We start from the raw sequence: 13557 nt of genomic DNA, 5'->3' as shown, positions 1-13557 counted from the left end.
CTCCAGTACTATGATAAATAGCAGTGGGGAGAGTGGGCATCCCTGTCTAGTTCCCGATATCAGAGGAAAACCTCGCACCTTCTTGCTGTTCAGTATAGTGGTTGACTGTGGGTTTATGATATATGGCATTTATTATGTTGAGGTACTTGCCTTCTATTCCCATTTTGCTGAGAGTTTTTAGCATGAATGGATGTTGAGCTTTGTCAAATGCTTTTTCAGCATCTATGGAGATTATCATGTGGTTTTTGTCCTTCTTTCTGTTTATGTGGTGGATGATGATGATAGATTTTTGAATGTTGTACAATCCTTGCATCCCTGGGATGAATCTCACTTGGTCATGGTGTATGATCCTTTTGATGTATTTTTTAATTCGGTTTGCTAATATTTTGTTGAGTATTTTTGCATCTACGTTCATCAGGGATATTGGTCTGTAGTTTTCTTTTTTGGTGGGGTCTTTCCCTGGTTTTGGTATTAAGGTGATATTGGCTTCATAGAATGAGTTTGGGAGTATTCCCTCCTCTTCTATTTTTTGGAAAACTTTAAGAGAATGAGTATTATGTCTTCCCTGTATGTCTGGTAAAATTCCGAGGTAAATCCATCTGGCCCGGGGGGTTTGTACTTTGGTAGTTTTTTGATTACCATTTCAATTTCGTTGCTGGCAATTGGTCTGTTTAGATTTTCTGTTTCTTTCTGGGTCAGTCTTGGAAGGTTGTATTTTTCTAGGAAGTTGTCCATTTCTCCTAGGTTTCCCAGCTTGTTAGCATATAGGTTTTCATAGTACTCTCTAATAAATCTTTGTATTTCTGTGGGGTCCGTCATGATTTCTCCTTCCTCATTTCTGATTCTGTTGATTTGTGTTGACTCTCTTTTCCTCTTAATAAGTCTGGCTAGAGGCTTATCTAATTTGTTTATTTTCTCGAAGAACCAGCTGTTGGTTCCATTGATTTTCGCTATTGTTTTATTCTTCTCAATTTTATTTCTTCTCTGATCTTTATTATGTCCCTCCTTCTGCTGACCTTAGGCCTCATTTGTTCTTATTTTTCCAATTTCAATAATTGTGATATTAGACCATTCATTTGGGATTGTTCTTCATTCTTTAAATATACCTGGATTGCTATATACTTTCCTCTTAAGACTGCTTTTGCTGTATCCCACAGTAGTTGGGGCTTAGTGTTGTTGTTCTTGTCATTTGTTTCCATAAATTGGTGGATCTCCATTTTGATTTGGTCATTGATCCATTGATTATTTAGGAGTGTGTTGTTAAGCCTCCATGTGTTTGTGAGCCTTTTTGCTTCCTTTGTACAGTTTATTTCTAGTTTTATGCCTTTGTGGTCTGAAAAGTTGGTTGGTAGGATTTCAATCTTTTGGAATTTACTGAGGCTCTTTTTGTGGCCTAGTATGTGGTCTATTCTGGAGAATGTTCCATGTGCACTTGAGAAGAATGTGTATCCTGTTGCTTTTGGATGTAGAGTTCTATAGATGTCTATTAGGTCCATCTGTTCTAGTGTGTTGTTCAGTGCCTCTGTGTCCTTACTTACTTTCTGTCTGGTGGATCTGTCCTTTGGAGTGAGTGGTGTGTTGAAGTCTCCCAGAATGAATGCATTGCATTCTATTTCCTCCTTTAGTTCTGTTAGTATTTGTTTCAGATATGTTGGTGCTCCTGTATTGGGTGCATATATATTTATAATGGTTATATCCTCTTGTTGGGCTGAGCCTTTTATCATTATGTAATGTCCTTCTTTATCTTTTGTTACTCTCTTTATTTTGAAGTCTGTTTTGTCTCATACTAGTATTGCAACACCTGCTTTCTTCTCTCTGTCCTTTGTATGAAATATCTTTTTCCATCCCTAGACTTTAAGTCTGTGCATTTCTTTGGGTTTGAGGTGAGTCTCTTGTAAGCAGCATATGGATGGATCTTGCTTTTTTATCCATTGTATTACTCTGTGTCTTTTGATTGGTGCATTCAGTCCATTTGCATTTAGGGTGATTATTGAAAGATATATACTTATTGCCATTGCAGGCTTTAAGTTTGTGGTTACCAAAGGTCCAGGGTTAGCTTCTTTACTCTCTTAGTGTCTAACTTAACTCACTTGTTGAGCTATTATAAACATGGTCTGATGATTCTTTATTTCTCTCCCTTCTTATTCCTCCTTCTCCCTTCTTCATATGTTGGGTGTTTTGTTCTGTGCTCTTTTTAGGAGTGCTCTCATCTAGAGAACTCTTTGTAGGATGCCCTGTAGAGGTGGTTTGTGGGAGGCAAATTCCGTCAACTTTTGCTTGTCTGGGAATTGTTTAATCCCTCCTTCATATTTAAATGTTAATCATGCTGGATACTGTAGTCTTGGTTAGAGGCCCTTCTGTTTCATTGCATTAAATATATCATGCCATTCTCTTCTGGCCTGTAGGGATTCTGTTGAGAAGTCCGATGATAGCCTGATGGGTTTTCCTTTGTAGGTGACCTTTCTTTTCTCTCTGGCTGCCTTTAATACTTTGTCCTTGTCTTTGATCTTTGCCATTTTAATTATTATGTGTCTTGGTGTTGCTGTCCTTGAGTCCCTTGTCATGGAAGTTCTGTGTACCTCTGGTCTGAGAGGCTATTTCCTCCCCTAGTTTGCGGAAGTTTTCAGCAATTATTTCTTCAAAGACACTTTCTATCCCTTTTTCTCTCTCTTCTTCTTCTGGTACCCCTATAATGCGGATATTGTCCCTTTTCGATTGGTCACTCAGCTCTCTTAGAATTCTTTCATTCCTGGAGATCCTTTTATCTCTCTCTGCATCAGCTTCTCTGCATTCCTGTTCTCTGTTTTCTAGTCCATTAATGATCTCTTACATCTCGTCCATTCTGTTTTGAAGTCCTTCCAGAGCTTGTTTTATTTCTGTATTCTCCTTCCTTAGTTCTTGCATATTTCTCTGCAAGTCCATCAGCATGGTTATGACTTTTGTTTTGAATTCTTTTTCAGAAAGACTGGTTAAATCTATCTCCCCAGGTTCCATCTCAGTTGAAGATATAGCAGATGCCGAAGCTGTCTGGGTTAGTTTTGTCTGGATCAGTTTTTTTTTTTTTGCCTTTTTATGTTGATATCTGCTATTGACTGTCAGCTGGGAGAGCCAAACTTTCCACTTGCTACTGGCCTTTCTTTACTGGGGCAACTGCGACCCCTAGTGGCTTGTGTTGGGCAATTGCATGTAGAGTGGGTCTTTGTGCCTTGCCCCGCCGGCCCGTATGGAGGAAGCTCACTTGCTTAGGGCGTGGCCAGCCTCAGGCTGCTTCTCTGCTAAGGCCATGCCCTGGAGGGGTAATGGACGGGGGGCTGTTTGGCTGTTTACCTCCATGAGGGGTCTCAGAGCTATTGCCCAGGGGGTTAGCGTGCCCGGGTTTCCTTGGAATTTCCAGCTGCTGGACTGTGACCTGGGTTGTTTCGGTCCAACTGTTGCATCCCTGTCCCTTTAAGAGTTTCAAAAATCATTCACTTTTCTTTGTCACAGGGGCATCAGCTTCGGGACTCACTCAGAGGTCTTCCTGCCCTGTTTCCCTAGTTTCCAGCCCTCCATGCATGCACACTGTATCTGCGCTCTGGTGCGGATGGCTGGGGCTGGGTGTTTAGCAGTCCTGTGCTCCCTCTCCCTCCCCGCTCTGACTCGTCTCCTCCCACTGGGGGCTGGGGTGAGAGGCGCTCGGGTCCTGCCAGGCCGGGGCTTGTATCTTACCCCTTTCACCAGGCGCTGGGCTCTCGCACGTGTGGATGTAGTCTGGCTGTTGTCCTGTGTCTTCTGGTCTCTCTTTTAGGATTAGTTGTATTTGTTGTATTTTCCAAAATATACATGTTTCTGGGAGGAGATTCCCACTGTCCTACTCACACCGCCAACTTGGCTCCGCCTCCTATACATTCTTATTTGAAAAAGTTCATATTCATTGAACATTTGGTGAGCAGAGGGATCTGGAATGTGGAACATAAAATAATCTTTGAAAACTTCAGTGAGTATAGCCACTATTAGCACTTTGTTATTTCTTCTTAACTGTGTTATTCATATAAATGTTAAAATAATTGTACTTATTTTGTATATAAAACTTTATATTCTACTTTTTTTACTTGATGTAAACATCATGAACATTTTCTATATCACTACATAACCTTTCTTTTTGTTATTGTGGTAAAATATGCATGTACTCTATAATCCCTTAATCATGGTTTTAAAGAACATTTAACTATTTCATTACAATTGTATGTTTAGGTTGTTTCCAACTTTTTAGTCTTTTAAAATACAATTATAATAGCATCCTTTAACACAAAGGTTTCCCCCCAATTTTGGGGTTATTTCCCAGAAATGGAATTAATCAAGTATTTAATTGCATGGTTATTTGTGTCCATATGCCTGCCTAGAATGTTTTTTCTATGCTAATTCCACCTGTGCTGCATAACCTATTTCATACTATATCTCACAGATGAAGCAGTGTAAACTGCTGGCCTCTCCCTCTACTGACCATGTGTACCCAAAATTGTGTACCCAAAATTGTGTATAAACTCCTGCCTTTCCAATTGTGTCACCTCCTTGAAGGATATCCCAGGTCACATGCCTGATTTATGTCCTCCGTCATACTTAAATGGCTAATAAATACTCATCGACTTAATGGGTCTACTTCACCTCTTTGCTTTTCTTCAAAGGAAAACCCAGTTACAAGGTGCCATCACTTCTATCACTCTTTGAGGGGAAGGACACCAGTTTTTCGTAGGAACAGAAGAATCACAGATTTATCGTGTCAACTTCACAGATTTCAAAGAGACTCTCATTGCAACTTGTCGCTTTGAAGCTTTCCGGGACATTGTCTTTCCATTGTAAGTAGAAGAGGAAAATATGTTTGCCCCTAAAAACAATAAAAAATGAACATCTGATGCAGTGTGCAAGGAAACCTCATTTTATTAATGTATTTTCAATATCTATTAGGATAATTATGGTTTTTCTCCTTAAATTTTCTATTAGAGTCAATTATTTTAATATTTGTTATTTAATATCATAGTATATAACACTTATATTTGATTATCATTGTTATTTAATTTTTATTAACAAAGATTATTTCCATTGCTTTCACCATGCAGATACATTAGTTTTCACAATTCTAATTTGGGCTTCTTTGGAATGTTGGGTTTTCTAACAAATCCATCATGGAAAATTTAAATAGATGGCAAAACATTTCTGTTGTCCCACTGCTGTCTGAAAAAAGCTTACTGGCCACCTTTTCTCAAACTTATTTCAAACCCTTTATTTATGTCTCTTGGGTCTTTCAGGTATGGGATTCTTAATGGTAGTGGGTAAAAGAGGTCTTCTGGATCTAGTTGCTGTAATTTTTAGTCAGTCCCACAGCAAACAACTGAAACAAACAACCACCAGCAGTTTTGATATCAAAAAGAGCTTCAGTCATAGTTTGCCACTCTCTGATATTGAAACACATTATAAAACTCAAAATCATTTTTTTATAGGTAGAAAGACTCCTTTGAAAACTCCATCTTTAAGATCATGAAATGTACTTTTGGTTCCCTGAGTCGTGATTAGATTCTTGTAAATATTTCTAATAGTGAAAATGGCTGGTGGTGAACCTTTTTTGAAAATTGATCGGTCATTTCCTTTCTGTCTTATTTTTTTCCTCCTTTTCTAAGGAGATTGGTGCAATCAATCTGTAAAATTATTTGATCCTGGTGCCTGTTATGAGTAGACTTTTAACTATCTTTTCAATTCTTAAAATAGTCATTGAGCTCTTCAGGTTTTGTAACTCTTCTTTTTCTTTCCTTTTTTTTTTTGAAAACAGCTTTATTGTAATATAATCTAGATACCATAAAGTTCACCCATTTAGAGTATACAATACACTGTTTCTTGGCATATTTACAGAGTTGTGTAATCTAATCAGCACAGTCTAATTTTAGGGCATCTTACTACCCTAAATGAAACGTACTAACAGTCACTACCCCTTCCCCCCTTGTATTCTCCTCCTTCTACACGACTGAGTTGTGGAGAACCCTGGGCTAAGAGGAAGAACATGGAGTAAATGAGTATCATGTACACAACTGTATTCTTCCTTTACTTCTAATTTAGCTGTGTTAATGTACTTTGTTTTCAACTGCTATTACATTGTGTACCAAAGCATTCATATATTGGAAAAAAATATGTATGAACAGATGCAGCTTCCGCAATATTCTGCTATCATTTGTCTATTTACCAATTGCACATAAGCTAATATTTATTACAGAACATCCATTGTAGCAAAAGAAACTGAACATCTTTTTCCATGCTATTTTCAACCTATTAGCATTGCTTAGTTTTAGATAAGTCTTGGTCTTTTAATAGAATCTAACCCATTCATACTTATTACTACCTAATAAGCTTATAGATGTTTCCTATTTAATATGTTTCTTTTTTTCATTTTTCCTTTTCTTATCTTTTAATGCAGTGATCTTTTTTTTTATCCAGTCTTTCCTTTCTCTAATGCCCATGATTTGGAATCTCTTCACTTTATGTTTATTCATTTGGTGATTGCCCCTGAATTTTAATATCATATTTAAACATTTTTCTGGCAAAGGCTACGGTTAACCAATATTTGTATCAGATTTTCCAAAGAAGCAAGAGTCTCAGTATATTTCACATCCCTCTTTACTTTCTCTCATCATCTCCCATGCTAACATTATTTGGAATTATAGATCCAGATTATATTATTATTGCTTTTTTAAAATTAATTACTATGACTTCTGTTTTTTGCTTTTATCACTGGTTTTTCCTTTCACACATCTCCCTCTTTTTTTTTTTTCATTTGTGTTGGGGACCACCTTTGTCTTCTCACATGTTTGTAGGCAGAATGGGAAAGCACCTTCCCCCATGTCTGAACGCAGCATGGGAAAGCACCTGCTTGAGAACAACCGGTGCAGTCCTTGGAAGTTATCTGTCCACAAAAACATATCTTGTCCTTGAAGACGAGCCAAGACTCCTCACTCTGAAAATAGGGAGACCTTGAAGATGTGTGGAAACACCGCCCCTGCTTCTGGCTATGCCCTTCCCCCACTTGCCGATGTGGTGGGAATGGAGAACAAAGAACATTCTGTTTAAGCATTCCATGAGCAACTAATTGGAACCCTGCTGAGCCTACCTTTGCCTGGCTACCGCTGATGTCAATACTGTTCTTGACTGTCTATTGGATAATGCTATGTCCTGGAATCATGTAACCCCACTGCATTATATAAACCCTGGACCTTCAATAAAGTTTTGCTGGCAACGCACGGGAGCGTCAGCCCTCCCAGCTCTTTCCGTCTTTCTTTCTTTTCTTCTTCCCCCTTCCGCACTTCAGGACCTGCTCGACTAGGCACGGCTGGACCGCGTCAAGTGATGCCCGAACAGGGACCTGAAGAAGAGGGAGAAGGTGAGGGCCACCACGTCGAGAAGAGAAAGCCTTGGCCAAGGTAACCGGAGAAGACGCATGAAAGAGGCGCGCACGCAACGTGGATGTGATAAGTGATTTTTCTGGGAGTCCAATATGGGACAGGCAAAAAGCAAACAGCTTTATGTCTGTGGGTTGAAGAAATTATTGGCTGTTAGGGGAATTAAAGTAGGGAAGCCCCAACTAGAAAGATTTTTAGACTTTATTAAGGAAGTCTGCCCGTGGTTTCCAGAAGACGGGACAGTAGACATAGATTTATGGAATAAAGTAGGAGAGGAATTACAAACTTATTATTCTACCCATGGTCCAAAAAAGGTTCCGGTGGACACATTTGGCCTGTGGACCTTAATTAGAGACTCTTACATGTCTTAAGGCAAATTAATGCGGTTCTTAAACCTATGGGACCTTTACTACAAGGCCTCCCTTTTTCCGGCTATGATTCCAAAAGACTGGAATATGGCTATCATTGACCTTAAAGATTGCTTTTTCACCTTGCTCTCCATTCAAAGCAGTCCTCTTAGGCCTGCGTTACTTCCTCCTGTGTAATGTAAATAGAGCCTGTGATTAAGCTGAACCCTCAGATCAACATGTAAATAGCTCTATTCTATTAACAGCTTTCCTTAGAGGCAGTCATCCTAGAGCTAAGCATTTCCTCCTCAACAGCCCCAGGGAAGCCAAACAAGCTTGTGACTCAGATCAGGGCTCTAGTAGGGAAAAGTCACACAGTCCCTGCATTTATCAGACAGGCAGGGGCCTCTTGAGGAATGACTATAGCTCAGGCAGAAAAAACTAGGAAAACTAACTGAGAGCAATTCGATCCCTAAACTCTAAAAAGAAGTATGCAATAGAACGTTATGCAGCTAAATATATTTTGCCACAAGGGAAGAAAATAGTCAAAAGTTCCATGAACTACTACAATATGGAGCTAGTTTTCTAAATTCTTTTAGTGAACATCTATTCTACCTATTAAGTTCATCATTATCTTTGAGAATTGAGAAGTCTTAAAGTAAACTCCCTGAGATAGAAGAAATTTTTCTGCAATACAGCCTGGCTTTAAATGACTGGAGCTAGAATTGTACTTGCATTTCACTTCCAGCCCCCTGGACACACACAGTCCCCATCAGTTCAGAGCCTTCATCGGCCCTGTTAGTCTGGGGCCGTCTAAACCTTAACCCAGTTATGTAAACTGCTTGCCCTTAGAGTGTATTCTTGAAAACTGAAGTACTTTTAATCAAATAAACTAAGAAGAAAGAAGACCATTGAATATTAGAAACTCATCAATTCTTTATGTCAGTTTGTCTGTGTATATGTATTTATATGAAAAGTGTTGCTAACCGTAGTCATTATGTCTCGGTGTGTATGTTTGTGTGTCTAAGTGTGTAACAAAAAATATTTTCTACCTCCAGAAGGTATTATTAAAATTGATTTAAAAACAAGCACTTGTGAAAATTGGGCATTCTAAAACTTCCAGAAAATCTAATAAAAAATATTATGCATTAATGCTAATATAAGCTTAACTGATATGGACATGTCCTTATAGTTATTTCCAAGAATGTGCTGTTTCAATTTCTCAAAATACCCAAAATCAATGAGATGATATCCCTCATGTTGTCAATAAGTTTTTACAAATGCCTAAGCTATCTAACTAGTTTTCTTAATTTCATTAGATATAACTAGTAATTGTAAGTCTGCCTTTGTTATGTATCTGTATTCCTATTCTGTTAATGTGTGTATGCAATTTAACTAGTAGTTTGTCAAAACCTATATATATATATATATATATATATATATATATATATATATATATATATATATATATATATATATATATATATATTCAAGTTATGTTTGTCTTTCGACATGTTCGATCTCAGCCATGTAATGCATATTTCCCACAAAACTGGGATACCATATAATCCACAAGGCCAAGGAATTGTGGAACATGCCCATGGCACCCTTAAAGCTCAATTGGAAAAAACAAAAAAGGGGGGGTTATATCCCCAGTCACCACAGAACCATTTAAATCATATCTTATTTGCAGCTAAAACTGCATCTGATATATTAAATTAGATAAAAGACATGTGCAAAGAACCCCTGAATAGTCTCTGGCATGCTGTCACACCTCTCTTAACCCTAAGCATTTTATGTCTTCTGTTGCTGTTACTAGGGCCTTGTGTCCCTCACAGCATGTAGAAACTCATCCAACAAGCCTTGAGACCTGTGTTATTTGAAATTGCAGATGGCCTCCCCCCACTTGAAAATAATAAGTTCTAAAGTCAAGTATGGTAGCCAATGACGGGTAAGATATGGTTGAATTGTAAATACCATCCTAAGACAGGGAGTGGTCGACAGAGGACTATAGCCCCATGATGGGTAAGGATTTACTTCAACCATACAACCTAAGACAGGCACATACCTTGACCCAGTCTGAGTTAGGCTGGTTGTTTTATTAAAGAAAAAAGGGAGAGATGTTGGGGACCGCCTTTGTCTTCTCACATGTTTGTAGGCAGAATGGGAAAGCACCTTCCCCCATGTCTGAACGCAGCATGGGAAAGCACCTGCTTGAGAACAACCAGTGCAGTTCTTGGAAGTTATCTGTCCACAAAAACATATCTTGTCCTCAAAGACAAGCCAAGACTCCTCACTCTGAAAATAGGGAGACCTTGAAGATGTGTGGAAACACCGCCCCTGCTTCTGGCTATGCCCTTCCCCCACTTGCCGATGTGGTGGGGATGAGGAACAAAGAACATTCTGTTTACACATTCCATGAGCAACTAACTGGAACCCTGCTGAGCCTACCTTTGCCTGGCTACCGCTGACATCAATACTGTGCTTGATTGTCTATTGGATAATGCTATGTCCTGGAATCATGTAACCCCACTGCATTATATAAACCCTGGACCTTCAGTGAAGTTTTGCTGGCGATGCACGGGAGCATCAGCCCTCCCAGCTCTTTCTGTCTTTCTTTCTTTTCTTCACCCCCCCTTCCGCACTTCAGGACCTGCTTGACTCGGCGCAGCTGGACCGCATCACATTTGTATGTTTGGTAATTCTTTCAGAATCTCTGTATAGGAAATGTAGTCCTTACTTACATGAATGTATCTTTGTTTTACCTCAGACTTGAGTGATGATTTGGCTAGGTTAAAAAGATTTTTAATGAACTTTGTACTGAAATATAATCTACATGCCCAAAGTACATAAATCACAAGGAAACCACCTCAATGAAATATCACACTTATGTGACTATCACCCTGATCAAGCAATAGAATATTTCCATCACCCAAAAACACCCCTCCCAATCACTACCCTCATCCTCTTTCTTAAAGATAATCACTATCCAGACTTCTAGCCCTATGGATTAATTTTACCTGCTTTAGAACTTTATATAAATGGAATAATTCAAATGTACTTTGGAGGTAATTTCTTTTTCTCTATGAAAGGTTTTACTGTTGTTAATGTCATACAGGTCTTCCTATCCTTAGTGATTTTTTGTTTACTTGTTTTTTTAGTTACTGAGAGAAATGTGTTTAAGTCTCAAGTAATGAATGTAGATTTCTCCCTTTATTTCTGTCAGTTTTTGCTACCTATATTCTTAGCTCTGTTATTAGGTGTAGGTACATAGATATTGTATACATATATGGTGGTTGTTATATCTTACAGATGGTATTGACATTTTTAATCTCTGTTAAGTATTCCTCTTTGTCTCTAGTAATCCTCTCTGATTTGAAATCTCCTTTTTATGCTACTAATATATTCATTCTAGCTTTTGTACTCTTTGAATATTACTTTTAAAACATCTTTTAATTTTCAATATATAAATTTGATATTTGGATCTTTATATTTCAAGTGCATCCCTTGAAATATCACATAATTAGTCTTGCCTTTTCTATCCAGTCTAATAATCTCTACTTTTCATTTGAAATGTTTAGTCCATTTATATTTAATGTAGTTTTTGATATGGTTATATTAAATCTTCCATTTTGTTATTTGCCACCTGTTGTCTCATCTTTTCTTTGTTCTTTTATTACTTCTTTCCTGCCACTTTTGTTTTAATCCGAAAAATTATTTTAGCATTCGATTTAAAGTGTTCTACTGACTTAATTGCCATCTTGGCTTTCTAGCTATATATCTTTGCATTAATTTTTTTAGTGGTTGCTCTAAGGATGACAACATATATCTTTAACCTATCACAGTCTGCTTAGAGTTAATGTTGAAACTACTTCAAGTAAAATACAATATAGGAACTTTGCAACAATATAGTTCCCTTAATACCACTGTGATCTTTAGTGCTACTATTTCCATGCATACTGATTTATATTATAAATCTATCAATACAACATTATAATTTTTGATTTAACAGTAATAAACTTTTCAAGAATTTAAGAGAAGAAAAGGAAATAAAAAGATATGCCTTTTGTGCTTACGCACATATTTGAGCATTTCTGATGCTCCTCATTCTTTCTTAAATACCTAAGTTGCCATCTGGTATCATTTCCTTTCAGCCTAAAAAACTTTATTTGGCATTTAAAAAATATATACATCTCTGATGAAAAATTCTCCCAGTTTTTGTCTATCTATAAATACCTTTTTAAAGCTTTCACTTTTGAAGAATAATTATTTTACTGGTTATGGAATTCTTCACTGATACATTTTATTCATTAATTTAAATACATCATTACAATGCCTTTGGCTTCCATAGTTTCTAATAAGCACTCATGATGTATATTCGTATCATTCTCCTCTTTGTACCATGTGGTTTTTCTCATTACAACATCTATTTTCAAGATTTTTATTTCTTTTGTTTTGTTTTCATTGGGTTGACTATGATAAGTCTTGAGGTAGTGTTCTTTGTGTTTATCCTGCTTAGGGTTTGTTAGGAGATTTTAATCTGTAAGCTGATGTTTTCACCAAATTGGAAAGTTTTCAGTTATTATGTATTCACCTTTTCTTTCTCCTGTATTGAGATTCAAGTTACACATGCTGGAAATTTGATTTTGTCCCACAGATCTCTAGGCTGTTCATTTTTCTTCAGTGTTTTTCTGTTTTTGTCATCATGTAATTTCTATTAAATCTACCTTTAAGTTCACAGATTCTTTCACTATCTCCAGTCTGTTGAGCCCATCTAGTAAATTCTTTATTTCAGTTACTGTCCTTTTCACCTATAGAACTTACATATATATGTTATATATTTATGTACATTTTTAGTTTCTAGTTCTTCCATTCATTAATATCAGTTTCCTTTAATACTCTGAGTATATTTTTGATAGTTGCTGTGAAGTCTTTGGCAATTCAATACCTCAGTCTACTTAGACTTAGTTTCTTTTGATTGCCTTTTTCCTGAACCATACTTTCCTATTTCTTTGCATGCTCAATTATTTTTTGTTGAAAACTCAGTATTATAAATACTATGTCATAGTAACTTTGAATTCCATAGTATTCTCTGAGGACCTATGGCCTGAACACAAACTGCCAGCTTGTCTTCCTCATAGCATACAGAGGCTAATGTTTTCATGGCTTTCCATTCTACTATTTTACACTGGTTTTGGGTTTTCCTGTGGGCTTGCGTAATTAGTCACCCAAGGATTTATGTAGAGATGAAGCTCATCATCTCCCTGGTTTCCTTGCTTGTAGGGATTTTGCCCTAATTCCAGGTGTGGTTACAACCTTAGGCTCTGGCTTTTGACACTTTAAGCCTATAAGCTTCAGCTTCCTGCCACTGTGCCAAGCTGAGCACAGTTGATGAATGTATTTAGTTAAAAAGGCAAGAAAGTCTGAGATTGATCACATGTGGGTCTATCTGCAAAAACAGAATCCTAAAAATAAATAAATAAAATTAATGGAATAAAAGAAAATTAGAGTCATTTCTGGTCTCTTCCTCGTTTTTCTTCCTCCTGGAAGAAATTCAGCAGACAGGAATCTGGGCAGTGTTTGGAATCTGAATTTAGGTTCTACTCCTGTTGTTGTCATGCTGCCAGGATTTGACCTTAAAATTCCAGCTGGTTTCCAGCCCTTAACTCTAATTTCTGGCCCGTTTAGCTGGTAAGGCTATGGGTTTCCTGCCACCTTTTTCTACAGACACCATAGCTATGGGAGTTCTGGGCACCTTCAGGGTAGAAAGCACAGTAACAATTGTTAAC

At 37.4% G+C, this 13557-nt stretch overlaps 1 protein-coding gene across 4 annotated transcripts in view; it reads left to right on the top strand.

Moving 5' to 3' along the window:
• LOC140849026 (cilia- and flagella-associated protein 52-like) overlaps positions 1-13557 on the top strand; it is a 41520-nt gene that overhangs the window by 15877 nt on the left and 12086 nt on the right. For 3 of the 4 annotated variants that reach the window (XM_073234820.1, XM_073234819.1, XM_073234818.1), the window contains exon 1: positions 9237-10457. In XM_073234820.1, the coding sequence (XP_073090921.1) occupies positions 10345-10457 (113 nt within the window). In that variant the 5' untranslated portion in view covers positions 9237-10344. Of the gene's footprint in view, positions 1-4664; positions 4836-7330; positions 7443-9236; positions 10458-13557 lie in introns of those variants that run through there. The other variant, XM_073234821.1, reaches the window with a different exon arrangement.

Source organism: Manis javanica, chromosome 4, assembly GCF_040802235.1.
Source record: "Manis javanica isolate MJ-LG chromosome 4, MJ_LKY, whole genome shotgun sequence".
NCBI classification, from domain to species: Eukaryota; Metazoa; Chordata; class Mammalia; order Pholidota; family Manidae; genus Manis; species Manis javanica.
This window is presented reverse-complemented; position numbering and strand designations above follow the sequence as displayed.